Source organism: Ceratotherium simum, chromosome 2, assembly GCF_057802395.1.
Source record: "Ceratotherium simum simum isolate JZ-2026a chromosome 2, ASM5780239v1, whole genome shotgun sequence".
Classification (NCBI taxonomy): domain Eukaryota; kingdom Metazoa; phylum Chordata; class Mammalia; order Perissodactyla; family Rhinocerotidae; genus Ceratotherium; species Ceratotherium simum.
In genome coordinates, this window is record NC_141901.1 from 65,481,665 (window position 1) to 65,497,088 (window position 15,424).

The 15,424-nt window shown below is 36.9% G+C and overlaps 1 protein-coding gene across 2 annotated transcripts in view; it reads right to left on the reverse strand.

Moving 5' to 3' along the window:
• The window catches only part of AGL (amylo-alpha-1,6-glucosidase and 4-alpha-glucanotransferase), a 68,808-nt gene that overhangs the window by 40,784 nt on the left and 12,600 nt on the right, over positions 1-15,424 (reverse strand). For both annotated transcript variants that reach the window (XM_087446807.1, XM_087446800.1), the window contains exons 4-11: positions 14,764-14,930; positions 13,663-13,866; positions 5,344-5,525; positions 4,829-4,940; positions 1,476-1,602; positions 1,019-1,121; positions 829-926; positions 34-173 (exon numbers count right to left, since the gene is read on the reverse strand). In XM_087446807.1, coding sequence (XP_087302933.1) covers positions 34-173; positions 829-926; positions 1,019-1,121; positions 1,476-1,602; positions 4,829-4,940; positions 5,344-5,525; positions 13,663-13,866; positions 14,764-14,930 — 1,133 coding nt within the window. The remainder of the gene's footprint in view (positions 1-33; positions 174-828; positions 927-1,018; positions 1,122-1,475; positions 1,603-4,828; positions 4,941-5,343; positions 5,526-13,662; positions 13,867-14,763; positions 14,931-15,424) is intronic.

Here is a 15,424-nt window from a genome sequence, read left to right on the forward strand (position 1 = left end):
CTATCCATAGAGAAGTTAACAAAAATGACATACCTGGTTCAGCAAAGTTTCGAAGGGGATCATCTCCCATCACCCATCCATTATGTGCCATCAGAAAACAAGCTTTATTTGGGAGATGAATCATAGATTCTTCTGTGGAGGGTGTCATTTCTTCAAATGGGAAAGTAAAATATCTATGGAGATAGAATTAAATATTAAATCCATACAGAGAAACTCCTTGGAGAGAATTTGAATTAGCACTATTAAAATTAAACTTCTTCCCTAATGAACAGAATAAATAAGATTAGTTTGACACCATTTATGGGAAATAAACTTCAATATAGGTCAAAAATCTTCTGTAGACTTTCTGAATAAATCCAGTAGGATTTGAGGAATGGAGAGTTAACATTATAGCATATCTGGTTAACATTTTAAATAACTTAAAAAAGCTCATAAAATTACTAAGAAAATCACTGAGGTATTGATGTTACTTTGTAAAGGCTTTTGCTATGCTTTAGTTGCATATTAGTAATGCTGCACATTACTTATAAGATAAGGAGCTAAATGCTTGCTCAATTTGATTAACATTGAATTTATTAGTAAGTATGCAGTCCCCCAGAAACAGCAATGTAAATCATTATAACTTGGTTCGTACTGATGATAGTTTCTCTAACTAAAGATTTGCCTAACAAAATTAATATTAAGCCTAGTTACCAAATCAGAACTTCTATTTCAATTTAAGAAATGTACTGAAGTCATACCTTAAAGGAAACATTTAGGTTAATTTGAAAAGTTAAATACAATTTTTAATTTTTAACCTTTAATGAGAAGAAAACAAAAATAGAATACCTGGTAACTAAAGGATGTTTTCTAGTGACAGGTCCTAGTTTAGGACCATGGCCAGCCAGTCGTTCATAAAACACATTTCCCAAAAGGCAATTAACTGCCTAGAAAACATTAAATTATGTTACGTCAATAACAACAACAACAAACAGTATTAAGACTCAAAGAAAAATAGTAGTTCAAAAGTAGATAAAACCTGTTCCTGATGATAGTTCACAAGTTGATGCTTCTCTGCATTTAATTCCTCAATTCTCTTGTGGAACCAATTACAGCATTCATCAATTGCAGCTGGCCCATTACTAGAGTAGATAGAGCAAGACAAACATTATTTCAGGGTTTTACAACCATTTAAAATTTTTAATTTAAAATTTTTCTAAGAAGGGTCATAGAAACTTTAAATATTTTCATCAGGATCTTAACTATGGCTGAAGAAGTTTTCCAATTGTAAAAACTTTTACATACACATGTAGAGGAACATGGACCAGCACATAGAAAAAGGCAGAAAATGTCATGTTTGAAGTAGTACAATTATGGTGAATTACTTTATTTCATTTTCTACTCAGGCTGCTAATAAATAGTATGAAAATAATACTAGCCATAAAGGTTTATAAGTAATATTATTCTTTAGTTCACAGAAAAAATACATAACATACTCATGTGGTATGAAAGTCGCTAGTGCAACGTTCATATCTACAGTACAGCCAAGACGTCTGTATTCAGGATCCTGAATGATCTTAAGGTGTTGCTTTGGATCAGGCTTGGTTATTATTTTCCTATTTTCTGAAAGAAAGAAAAGATGATAGCTTAAATGCAAATATCCACAAGGAGATTATAACTGTTACTAATTCTGAATTTTTAATTCTCAATTTTTTTCACAGAAAGTGAAACAAATGTTTATTTCACAAGCATCCTTCCTACCTCCCTCTCCATCCTCCTGCATACCATCTCACACACACACACACAGAGACAGAGAGAGAGAGAGAGAGGGAAGAAGAGGGAGAGGGAGAGGGAGGGAGAGGGAGAGAGAGGGAGAGAGAGGGAGAGAGAGGGAGAGAGAGGGAGAGAGGGAGAGATTGATTGAGAGATTGAGAAGAAACAACGTTACAGAAGAAAAACACAAGGATTCCCAACAGTTCAACCCCAGTCCCACTTTTCTGCCTCAGTCAGCATTCGCTTATTCTACTTGTTTTAGGGCATTAAGGATTTTGGCGGTACGACTTTTCTTTCCAGGGGCCACCAAATACACTAACATCAGGAATTCTTTTTCAAGAATGCTTTCTATTCTAAAGTAAGTCTTATTAACGACCTGACTTTCTTTGCATTCTCTGAAAGAAGCACATAGGTTTGTTTTTATACTTTTTTCCTTTTCACCAATAAGCATATTCCTTACATAATAATAAAAAATGAAAAAAGTAAATAAATGTCTTATGGGGGGAATTTTCATTCTTTTTCTGGAACTTCTTCCTAATAAATCAAGTGTTTGTGCAGGATTGCCCCACTGGGCTTGACTTATATTAACTAACTAATATCTAGCTTGTTCTAAAGAGACTTTGAAATGGCTTAAAAAAGCACAAACAAAATAAGATAAAATATAAACAGATTCTTAAAATCTAGTTTCTGAAGATCATCTGGAAGAGTAAATATATGAAAACTGCCAAGAAATGCTTGAAAAAGAGAAAAAGCTACACAATTAGTGTAAATTATAAAACAGTCTTCAGTATTGGTAGAATAAAGGACAGATAGATCACTGGAATGGCACAGAGAACAGATCCATGTAAATTTATTATATGACTATACACTATGAAGTATTAGGGTAGTCCTCCAAATCAGTGAAAAAGGATAGATTACCAACTCAACATTTTTTGAATAAAAATAAATACCTTCTTTATATAATATATAAAAGTAAATTCCAAGTATATTAAATATTTAAATGTAAAATATAAATAAGATTATTAGAAGAAAACATAGACTGTTGATAGGTCTTTTCTAAGCATGATGTGAAATCTGAAACCATGAAAGAAAAGACTGACAAATTTCACTATACTGAAAAAAAAATACCACCATCAACAAGAGTTAGAAGATCAACAGCATACCAGCAGGACATATCTGAGGCCAGTATAATAAGGAATCACCAAATGTATTATTATTGTAAGTCAATATGAAAAAGACAACCCAATAGAAAAATAGGGAAAGAATATTAATAGGCAATTAATGGAAGAATTAATTAACATGTGAAAAATATTTCACTAATTAGCAAAGAAATGTCAATTAAAATAAGGAATACTTTGCCTGATTGACAAAGATTATAAAGATTAATAGTATCTAATGTTGGTGAGGGTTTAGTTACTGATAACGTAAACTGGTACAACTTGTGTTGAAAAGCAATTTTTACAATATGTATTGTAAATTTATCACTAAATTTGTATACCCTTTGACTCAGTAATTCTATGTCTAACAATTTATCCTACAGATTTACTCACATAAGCAAGTAAAGATAACATGTACCAGGACATATTTTCTGTAGTACTGCTTATAAGAATATAAATTCTACTAGGGCAAGGGCTTGTGATGTTCACCATTGACTCCCCATGCCTGGAAGAGTGCCTAGCACACAGTATGTGGTTCAATAAATATGTATTGAATGAATCAATGAACAATGCAAAAACCGAAATAATCTATCAAAAAGGCTAAAGAAATTCAAGGACTTTAAAATGGTGTATTGCTATCTAGAGGTTAAAAGAAATAATTAGCTGTAATAAAATCATATTGTCAACTAAAAGAACAAGCTGTTAAACGGTCTGTATGCTGTAGTCTTATTTGTATGTGTATAAAATAGATATAAATATAAAACTTATGTTTGTAATTTATATATACATAATTATACAGAAATGTATATAAAATTTGAATTTATTTCAAAAAGAGTCTGAAAAGAAACACAAGAAACTATTAATCGGTAGTTCCCTCTAAGACGTGGGTTTTGGGGAAGAGGAAGTCACACATTCTATTTTTTATATTTTTGCACTGTTTGGCTTTTTCTTGTTTACTGTGAGCATACACTATTGCATATAAATAATACAGCTTATAAATATCAGAGGGAAGGGAAGATGGAGACTCTTTAGTAAAATGAAACAGGAAGGAAAGTTAATACAAAAAATTCATGTATTAAAATGTTACACAGTTGTGAAAGCTGAAGTGTGAATCTGACCCTAAGCTTCCCGGACCTGACTGACTTCTACTTTGAAGGCAGTATTTCTGGGTCCTAATCTAACTCTTAGTTTCTAGTTTCTAGAGCTAGAGTCTCATCTCCTTCTAGATGAGAAGGAGAATTCCTTATTTGAAGATCCAGTAAAGAGCCTCGCTGTTAGGCTGTCCTACACTAATTGCAGATACATTCTTTATAATCTTTCTCTCCAATTTGCCTCCTAAAAACCTTAATTTCTCTTTTAGCATGGTTTCTCCCATCCTACTTTGTTGAGAACACAATGATTAACTTCTTGAGGTTATGTCCTTAACTGAAGATGTGTTTCTTTACCTTTTGTTCTGGCTAATATCTGGGTTAGTCTCACCAGTGGTTAGGTGGCCTAAATGGGGGTACCATCAGCTGGAAGCCCCTCTACCTCAGTTAAGATTCCTACTTTAGCCAACAGAAGACCATTACATCTCTCAGATTCAAAGCCTGTTTCAAGCCTTTGGCAGCTTGAAATAATCTGCTCTCCTTACTTCCCATTCATGCATCTAACAAATATATATTGAGCTCCACTGTATTCTGAGCATTATGCTAAGGAACCAATAGTAAGCAACAGTCCCCAAGGGAAATAATTATGTATTATTGCGACATGCCCTTTAGATGTCTCTGCTCTCAGCTTCCAGAATCATATTTTTTGCAGTATTAAAAACAACACAAACATCATATAATAACAGATTTAATAATGTGTTAAGTTAGCCCGTTAATAGTAACTTTAAATTTCTTAAAATTGATAGAAACATTCTAGTGTATATCCTTTACCTTGTGTAAGAAGTCCTCTAAATTGCTCAACTGCTTTGAAAACATCTACTTGGAAAAATTCCCAGAGTCGAATCTTTGGATAAATATCCTCCCAAATTATTTTTCGAATGCACTGAAAAATGTCAATAGTTAAAAAATATATATATATATATTTAAAATCTTTTTACTAAATATTATTTAGCATATTAAAAGACAGATTCTAAATAATTTTCAACCATACATTTAATCTGCACTTTAGAAATTTTTTTTTAATAATTTTATTTTATTTATTTATTTTTCCCCCCAAAGCCCCAGTAGATAGTTGTATGTCATAGCTGCACATCCTTCTAGTTGCTGTATGTGGGACGCAGCCTCAGCGTGGTCAGAGAAGCGGTGCCTCGGTGCGCGCCCGGGATCCGAACCCGGGCTGCCAGCAGCAGAGCGTGCACACTTAACCGCTAAGCCACGGGGCCGGCCCTGCACTTTAGAAATTTTGTTATTCTGTTTTAGTGTGGTAGTCCTCTAGACATACTGACATTCATTTGATGATCATTTTCAATCAGAGCAGGTACTCCTTTTTCTTTGTATTTCCCTTCTGCAACTTCACAGGATAAATGCCAAAGTGCTCTGTCTAAGACCCAGGCAGGTTTTAAGTGTGGAGAATTCACAAGGTTATATGCACTTTCTGGATGTTCATGGATCCATTTACTATTAGCAGCTTAAAGAAAAAGAAAACATAAAGGAATATCTTGTAATTAAACTGAAGTATGCACGTTAGTATCTATGTTAAGTTTAAAGATGAAATAAAATATCAACATATACCATTCATCTTCCTATATATTAGACATCAATATTTCATAATGATACTGTAATATGAAAAATTTTTTTTTGGCTGTGGTATCCTATCATCCACTTCGCCATACATTTTTCTTTTCTGTTCTAGGAATTCTTAATTGATAGTAGATAGGATGCAACACTGATTTATTAACGCCATTGCAATAACATATCTACTGTTGTGGTAGGAGTTAAGAAGGGTCTTGTCCTTGGCCTGTTTTGATGGTCCTTGAGTCCAACTATATTTTGGAATGCTCCTTCTCAGTCTAAAGGACATCTTTTCCTGTAAGGCAGACTGGGCTCCTGATCTGATTTCAGGTTCTCTTGCCTTGTTAAAGCAGAAAGATACCTGTATCTTCAACTCTGGTTTAGGCTGTTTGGTTCTAGGGCAGGACAATATCCCCCTTTTCCCTTCACTTTCCCCAGGTGCTTCTCTTCTTTACTTTTATTCTCCTAGTGAGAGGGCCCTTCTTTGGCCCCACCTAAGCTGTACGTTCTTTCTCTTATCTATCTTTAGAACTCAGAATGTTATTTACATCTTTTTTCCTACATATTCATTTCTTCCTGTGTTTTTTCTGGGGGAAGGGAGGGAAGTGAGTTTCCTCTGGATCCTTAAATATGCTTGTATCTCCCCAAAGCTAAGAATACAAACACACATCCTATCTAAACACAGTTGTTTCTCTAACTTCCACATAGTCTAATAGTATCAAGATCAAATGTCTTGAAAATCCAACCTAATACCTGCTGCTTCCACTTTCTCCCCACACTCTCATTCCTTTTCCCAATGCAATCTGCTTCTGCACCCAGCACTCCACTGAGGATACTCCAAGCTTCCTAACCATGAAATTTAGTGTTACTTTCTTGTCTTCATCTGTTTCAACCTCTACAACATTTGCCATTACTGATTAGTCTTCCTTTATTTACAAAATACCTCTTCCTTGATTTACAAAAGGCATCCCCATCTTGGTTGTTTTTTATTTTTCCATCCCTCTTTTGCCCCTTCCCTTTTCCTTCTCATCTCCCCTAAACCTTTGAAGGAGGTTTGCTACATATCTTAGTCCTTCTCTTTCTTTGAACATGCCCTTCCCATCCCACTCCCTCCTCTCAGTACCCAGCTCTCTCAGACTGGCCCAGGCTTCAGCCGAGGCCTAAGCACACCCACCCACACACCTGATGGGCAGCACTGCCTGAGGACAGCATGCTAAGTCAAAACCCATTCATATGGTCTACATATATCTACGTTGAATATGTGATATATCCCAGGCACTGCTCTGGAGCCGGGTATTCTGCAGCGAATAAGTGAGCAAGGTTCCCGCCCTCATGCAGCTTTCCTTCTAGAGAGGTGTTTGGTCTTTTTTGTTTTTTTGATTCTGCTTAGACAATCCTGATGGAAGAAAATTCAGTTCTCTCATGGGAAACCTCTTTGTATAACTAATCCTGAGTGGTTAATAAGATGTGTTGTTTTGATAAGACTGATAAAAGTGAGGCTAAGAAATTGCTAAAAGCAATATACTCAAAGAACAAGGGTGTAGCTTATTCTTATTATCTATTTGTATTAGTAAATTCAGAATCAGAATCAAGAGCTCTGTAAGGTATTCCAAGTATTTATAACACTAAAGATAATTTGCTTTAATTTTTTAAATAAAGAAAAAAATTATACACATTCTGTTTGATCTTTAAAATGGAGTAATGCCCTCTGAATTCATACTTAGGAGCATAAGTGGGTAATGTACATGAAATAAAAAGTAATAACAATTATTAAATACCTACCACATGCCAGGAGCTGTTCTAAGCAGTTAAATGCACTGTTTATTAATCCTCATGACCTACCACATGATGTAGGACATACTATCATGTTCCTTTAGTAGATAAGGAACTGAGGAACAGAGAGGTAAGTAACTCAACTAAAGTCATACAGCCAGGAATGAACTTGAAGTCTCTTCAGAACCTGCAATCTTCACCACTTTGCCCTGCTCCTGAGGTGAATGTGTTCATGCCTCTTTACTTAGCTGAGCCCCATTAAAATCCTTACAGTTTTCAAATCATTATTATTTTGTTTTAGCCATTATTATTCAGTAAATCACTCAGTAAGTCCTTTATTTACTATTTATTTATATCCATAATAAGCAAACACTTGGATGAAGGCAGGATACATAAGGAGCAGAGATGTTGTAACAAAAGTTAAATTGATAATTCTCCAAATTTGAATCAAGATAGGTTTCCTTAGATTCATCATCACAGCCATTGAAATTGAAGATGTAAGAGAAAAATGTAATGATAATTATATCCAATTTATTAAGAATAAATACTAAAGCTACCCTAATTTTTTAAGTGGTAAAATCCTGAAACTTTGTTTCTTATCTCAATTTTTTGAAATAAAATCAAGTGTAAAATGAATTCTAAACATTAGGTAATAAAAGTATTTTTTCTAATTCTACACGAAAGAGGAGTCAAACTCCAAACTATGTCTTAATATATATCAAAATTAAAAATGAAACATGGGGGGCTGGCTCGGTGGCGCAAGCAGTTAAGTGCTTGCGCTCTGCTGTGGTGGCCCGGGGTTCGCCGGTTCGGATCCCAGGCACGCACCGACACACCGCTTGTAGAGCCACGCTGTGGCGGCCTCCCATATAAAGTGGAGGTAGATGGGCACGGATGTTAGCTCAGGGCCAGTTTTCCTCAGCAAAAAGAGGAGGATTGGCATCAGATGTTAGCTCAGTGCTGATCTTCCTCACAAAAAAAAAAATGAAACATGGACTTAGGGAGCCGTGCAGCAAGGAACTTAGCAGACACTCTCCCTAGCAAAACAACAATTTAACTGGCGAAAATTATAAAATACAATCATTTAAAGTCTCTGGAAATTGTCCTAAGGGCATTCAGCACATGCAGAAACATTTATTCAATAAAATCTAGTAACTCTTGGTGAGAACAGCAAGCGTCTATGGCATTTGAACCATGACCTGCTCCCTTATCCCACCGAACCAGCTATATGTTACGGAAGCCCTACCCCGGTGCTCTACTCCAGGCAGGCATGGCCAACATAGAGACTCCCTCTCCCTCCAACTTCTAGTCTGGGGTTATAGTTTCACTCTGGGAGAGGCAAGCTGCCTGAGTTTCTCATTCCCTTTAGTCCCATGTCACAGCTCTATTCCAGATAGGCAGGCAGAGAAAACCACGGTTTCCTTCCTCACCCAGCCCCCACTGGTAGGGTGGACGTCCTACCCCAGCCGTGGCAGGCCAAGAATACTGAGACCCCATCGCCCCTGAGAGCTGGGGCTCACTTGTGGGGTGGAGGTTCCACATGGGGAAGGGCAACAGAGAAGACCAGGGACTGCCACCTCCAGCCTCAAGTGGCCCCAGAATGGGGTGGCACTACAGGAAAAGTGGTCCTGTCCCTGGCCCAGGAGCATTGGCACAGGTGTTCTGCTCAGGGGGAAAGGCAGGCCAAAAGGATGAAGAGCTCTGCCTGAAAGGACTGAATTTAACTTGGAACAGTATGTGGGGAACTCCATGCCTATGGATGTTGTTGAAAATAATGGAGAACTTGGTGAGGAGCAATTAAGAGAAGGCTGGTATGTATAGCTCCATGATATAAAAAACAAAAACAAAAACAAAAAACCCCAAAACATCAGAGCAAATAGACATTTAATAGAGAGAACCAGGGAAAGAGACAGCCAAAGAGAGCCCTCCTGGGATCACAGGCAACTCTGGGAGCTGGGAAGGCTGCGTACATGTGCTAGGCTGTACCCTCTACAGAGCAATCCTAGCAGTACATGAGAAAGACTTGAAGGCATTTACCAAACCACATACAGATCCATCAACACAGGACAGAAGCTCACTGGGACTTAATACAACCTCTAACTAAACATCAAGTGAACAATAAACTACTCTGACTCAGGGCAACTCCTAGGAAGCCAGGCTTAAAAATAAAATCACATTCACCTCTGGCAGTCTGGAAGACCATGTGTATGCCCAAGGGTGTGCCATCTCAGGAGCAATCAGAGAGGGAACCTCTGAGCTACTAGTCCCTGGTATATCTTTTTCCATCCTTTTACTGTCAACCTATTTGTATCTTTTAATCTAAAGTGTGTTGCCTGTAGATAACATATAGTTGGATCTTGTTTTTTCATTGACTCTGGCAATCTCTGTCTTTCAAGGTACTATTCAAGATTCCCTAAGTCTTTGGTTTTCAAAATTTTTACTATGATACGTCTCAATGTGGCTCTCTTTGGGTTTATGTTACTTGGAATTTGCTGTGCTTTAGGATGTGAAGATTAATGTTTTTTATCAAATTTTGAAGGTTGGGAAGTTTTCAGCCATTATTTCTTCAAGCGTTTTTTTCTTTTTTTTTCCTCTCCTTCTGGTATTTCCATGATGCATATGTTGGTGTGCTTAAAGATGTCCCACATTTCATTAAAGCTCTGTTGATTTTTATCTTTTTTTCCTGTCCTTCAGATTGCATAACCTCTCTTCACTGATCCTTTCTTCTGTCAACTCAAATATACTGCTGAACACCTGTAGTGAATTTTTCATTTTGGTTATTTACTTTTAAACTCCAGAATTCCCCTGTGGTTCTTTTTTAAAAATTTCTATTTACCGATATTCTCTATTTGATGAGATATCATCACCATGCCCTCTTTTACTGCTTTAAGCCAGTTTCATTTAGTTCTCTGAATACATTTATAATAGTTGCTTTGAAGTCTATATTGGCTAAGTATGACATCTAAGACTTCTCAAAGAGCAATTTCTGTTGCCTGCTTCTTTCTTGTGCAATTTCTGTTGCCTGCTTCTTTCTTGTGTATGGGTCACATTTTGCTGTTTCTTTGCATGTCTCAATTTTTTGTTGAAAATTGGGCAATGTAGATAATGTATTGTAGCAACTCTGGATACTGATCCCATCCCCTCAAGGTCTTGTTGGTTGCTTGTCTGTGACTTGGCTGGACTATTTCAGTGAAGTCTATTTCCCCTTCAGTGTGCAGCCTCTGATGTTGCTACTCAGAGGATGCAGCCTTGGTCATGGGCAGTCAGCCTGGGATAGCAGTGGTTTTTAGTAGGGCTCCCTTAACTGTCTCTTTCCCTGAACTCTGTTAAGCTGCCTGCCTCTATTGCTATCACACTCAGCTGTTACTCTCCACTCATGGAGGCTGACTGTGCTATTATTTTTGATAATATGCTGGAGCATAAATTGTCCACAATCTGATCCAACTAAATTTGGGCCCCTTGGCAGGGGTAGTCTTTGAGGCTTGTTCTGACCCCACGAGGGCTCTTCCAGCTGTCTTTTTCCCTCGTTCTCTCTGTTAAACTATTAGCTGGCCTATGGTTTAGCATGTTGCTCTCATGGAGAATCCAGTCTCTTGACTGTTTACCACCAAAGTCTCCATTGTTTTCAACAGTGTCCAAAGGCTTCAAGTTTCCCTATGTACCAAATAAAGTCAATTTCACTCCTACTCTGTTCTCACTGCAGGTCTCTTCCCCCAGGCAGAACACCTGTGTCACTGCTCCATAGCTGGTGGTGGGGATGGTAGCCACTGGTTTTCTTGGCTTACCTCTCAAGGTGTAGAACCTCCACCCCACAGCAAGCTGGGGCAAGGGCAATTGGGGCCAAGAATTCTTGACCTGTCACACATGGAGTAGAGCTTTCCATCTATGAGTGGGGGCTGGGTGAACGAAGCAAGCCCCATACCTCTTAGCTGCTCTTGCCTGGAAGAGAGTTTCTGCAACACAGCACTGGGGGCAGGATGAGAAATGTTGGAAGACTGCCCCTTTCAACTGTAACTCTATCCTGGGAGCTGGGGAGAAAGGAGGCCTTGTGTTCTTGGCTGCACCTGTCAGGAGTAGACCTATCATCACTCTGAGATGGGGCAGAGTGGGGAAGGAGGAGCTGGTCGTGGTTCAAATGTCACAGACTCTCACTGTTCTTATCGAGAGTTAGTAGATTTTCTTGAATAAATGCTTCTCCATATGCTGAATGCCCTTAGGACAATTCCCAGACTTGAAACAGTTTTTTAAAAAATAATTTTCACCAGTTATAGTTGTTTTGCTGGGTAAAGGGTCTGTGAAGCCCTCACACTGCTATTCCGGAAGTTGATTCCCCCTGGATAGTAACTTTTGTGTGTGGGTGTGTGAGGAAGAGTGGCCCTGAGCTAACATCTGTTGCCAATCTTCCTCTTTTTGCTTGAAGAAGATCGGCGCTGAGCTAACACCTGTGCCTATCTTCCTCTATTTTGTATGTGGGATGCCACTACAGCATGGCTTGATGAGCGGTGTGTAAGTCTGCACAGGGGACCCAAACCAGTGAACCCTGGGCCGCCAAAGTGGAGCGTGCAAACCTAACCACTATGCCACTGGGCCAGCCCCCTGGATAGTAACTTTTTAATGAAAACCTGTTTCACAGAAAGGACTTTATGATCTGCAACATTTTCCAAGTAAGGCTTAAGCAAAGTTCACTTCTTTTATACTGCATAGAATCTCTCAAATGCTCCACAAATATAGTCTCTGACAGAGACTGTTACCGTTTCCCAAATTTTATTCTCCCTTTGTTCCTTTAGTAATGGAACTATCAAGGTTCCTCTGTACACATGGCTGACAAACAAAAGATTACATTGCAAGCCTTCTTCATAGCTACGTGTGACAAGAGACAAAATCCTATCCGACGCTATATGAGCAGAAGTGACATATACATCAGATTATGTGCAGGAAGGAAGACATGACTTCCCTTCCCTCATTTCCACAGGGTAGAAGGTGATATTGGGAACTGAAGCGGCCATATTTGATTAAGAGTTGGAAGCAAAGTGTTAGAGACAGCAGAGCAATGAGAAAAAGAAGGAACCTAGCTCCCTATCACTACTGAGCCACCATACCAGTCTTGGAATGCCTACTTAATCTTTTATAAGAAATAAATACAATTTCAGTCTTAAGTCACTATATTTTTTTGCCTCTGTGTTATAGCTGCCTAAGCCATATCCTGTCTCATACAATGAATACCATTATGTGGTTTGATCAATTTGCTGTGAATATTATTATAGACGTCAAAATAATTTTCAATAATGTCAAATTTTCAAGTGAAGAATACTGAGTTCTTGGATATTAAGAAGTTTTCACCGTGGACTTTGATGCTTAGTTTCCATGTGCATATTGAAACACCAAATTTTAGAATGTATCCATTTCTTTGCCTAACTTTGATATTTTATTATTATTATTAGAGATTATTATCTATATTGATGAACCAAATCTTAGAGCTTTTAAATATCTTCCTTGGAAAACTACGTTATAACACACCAGATATTTTTTTTATTGTTAAATATTTTGTACTACCTAGAATTCCTGTTGTTTACATATGTAAATCCGTGGTTTCTGGACTTTTCTACACCATGGCACACACAGAAGATAATATTTGCAAGGTACACTGGGTTAAATTGAAAGCTGATCATGGCCAGAGGTTTCCCCAGGTCCAGTTGCTCTGTCAGGTGAGGGGAGCAATCATCTCCCAGAGGATCACCAGTTGGGAAGCTCTGATATATTTCACAGAATTATATATTGGTAAGGAATCTTGGGATCCAAAACAGGTTAACTTTAATAAGCTCTTTTAACATATAAAAGATACAATTTCCAGATTTAACTTCCAAGAGTTTACCAATAATTTTCTCTTTAAATAATAACCACTCAGTTTTTTCAAATATATGCTATTGTACCAAAGCTGCTACGATATAGGATTCATTAGTTGGTCTGGAAAGTATTAATACTGTAAGTTGAAATATGTGATCATTATGTCCCTCCTAAGATCACTCTCCTGTTTTTTATAATCAACACATGCAAAATACTTATATATTGATTATATCTTCAACTAAATTGTTTTCTTTGAAAGAAAAAAAGTGGTACTATATAAAGTGATTTTTAAATTAAAGGACATCTAAGCATCATTTGTATTTTCAAAATTTATGTTATATAAAACAGTGAAGAATAAAATATTAGAATATAATATTCTCATCAAAATTAATAGAAGTAGTTAATAAAGCTCATACCAGTATGATTGTAGACAACATCAGTAATACAAAGAATATTCCATTCCTTTTTTAATTTTTCCACTAGCTGTCCAATATCATGCCAGGTATACTTTTTATTAGGTCTTGAAAAGTCAGGATTTAACTCTAACTGGTCAGAAAGGGAGTAGCATGACCTAGATAGACCAAGAGTCTGCAATGGGGTAAAATGAATCATGTTGTAACCTGCAATGCAAGAAAATAAACAAAGACCACTGTAAGAAAAAAAAACACCTAAAACTAAGCAAAATGTAAGTTTAAACTTCCTTAAGGAATTCTAAATAGCAAGGCAACCATGCTACTAGAAAAGGAGTCAAAGACTTGGGTTCAAATCCTAGCTGTACCACAAGTGACTTTAAGTAAGTCTACTTCAATCTTTCAGGATATCAGTGTCCTCACATGCCACATAGGGATAATGAGATAATATATTTGAAAACATCACACACAGTCCCTAGTTACTATTAGGGGTTCAACACATATTTGTCGAATGGATATATTTACACGTAGAAAATACGTCCTATGCCAGTATATCAGTACGTCTTTCCCCTACTTCTAATGTTCCACAACACTTGTATTCAGTTTTCGTTATGTCAGTGAAGTTCTCATTTCTTTCTTTACATTATATACAACTTAATATTATTCAAATTAATATTACTCTTTACTTACAAGTAAAATACAACTTAAGTTTCATTTTACTCTTGGTATGTATGGCAGCACATGCCTTCTACATGGAAGACAGTTAATCAGTGTTTGTTGGATTAAAATTATATATAATGATAATATATTTTCTAACACAGCTTAATAGTTTATTACTAATTTTTTATATGTCAAAGTAAAGTCAAACAATAATGATCTCATTTTATCTTAGAGTCCTGTAATTTATTAAGTTGAACCATATAATTTGCCATTTTTGTAGGTTAAAAATGGTCAAGTATCAACAATTTCATATGGTTCTATATATTTATATTACTAAATATACTAAGAAACAAAATGAAAAGGAGAAACAAAGCCTTTGAAATCTGTATCACAGAGAATAATTACATTTATTTTAAAAAAGAAGAAAAGAAAGAAAGTTGACATTACCTGATTCTTTTGCAACCCTAAGTCTGCTTTCCCATTCATCAAAGGGTCCCAAACACTTAGATAAAAATGTCTGGAGAGTAACACAGTCCAAGGGTAACACATGATTATCAGCACCAACACGTAAAATAGGATCCACAACTATGTAACCCCCACCGCTTTTTTCATTTCTAAGGAAAAAACCAAACAAAAACTTCTCAATTAATGATTGGAAAAAAAAATCCTCATCTATCAGTCTGACTCGCTAACTGGAAAGTGAACTGTCCCATTTAAAAATATATTTCACAGGGGCGACCCGTGGACGAGTGGATAAAGTTCTGTGCACTCCACTTCGGTGGCCCAGGTTCACAGGTTCAGATCCTGGGCGCAGACCTACTCCACTCATCAACCATGTTGTGGAGGCATCCCACATACAAAATAGAGGAAGACTGGCACAGATATTATTAGCTCAGGGCTAATCTTCCTCAAGCAAAAAAAAAGGGGGGAGGAAGATTGCCAATGGATGTTAGCTCAGGGTGAATCTTCTTCACTATACATATATTTTGAAGCACGTAAAATCATTTGAAAAGTTGCAATAAAACTCAATGGAAAAGTCACGTTTTATCCTTTTCAATCTCTATATAATGATATAATACAACATATAATATCTAATAATGTTGCTCTA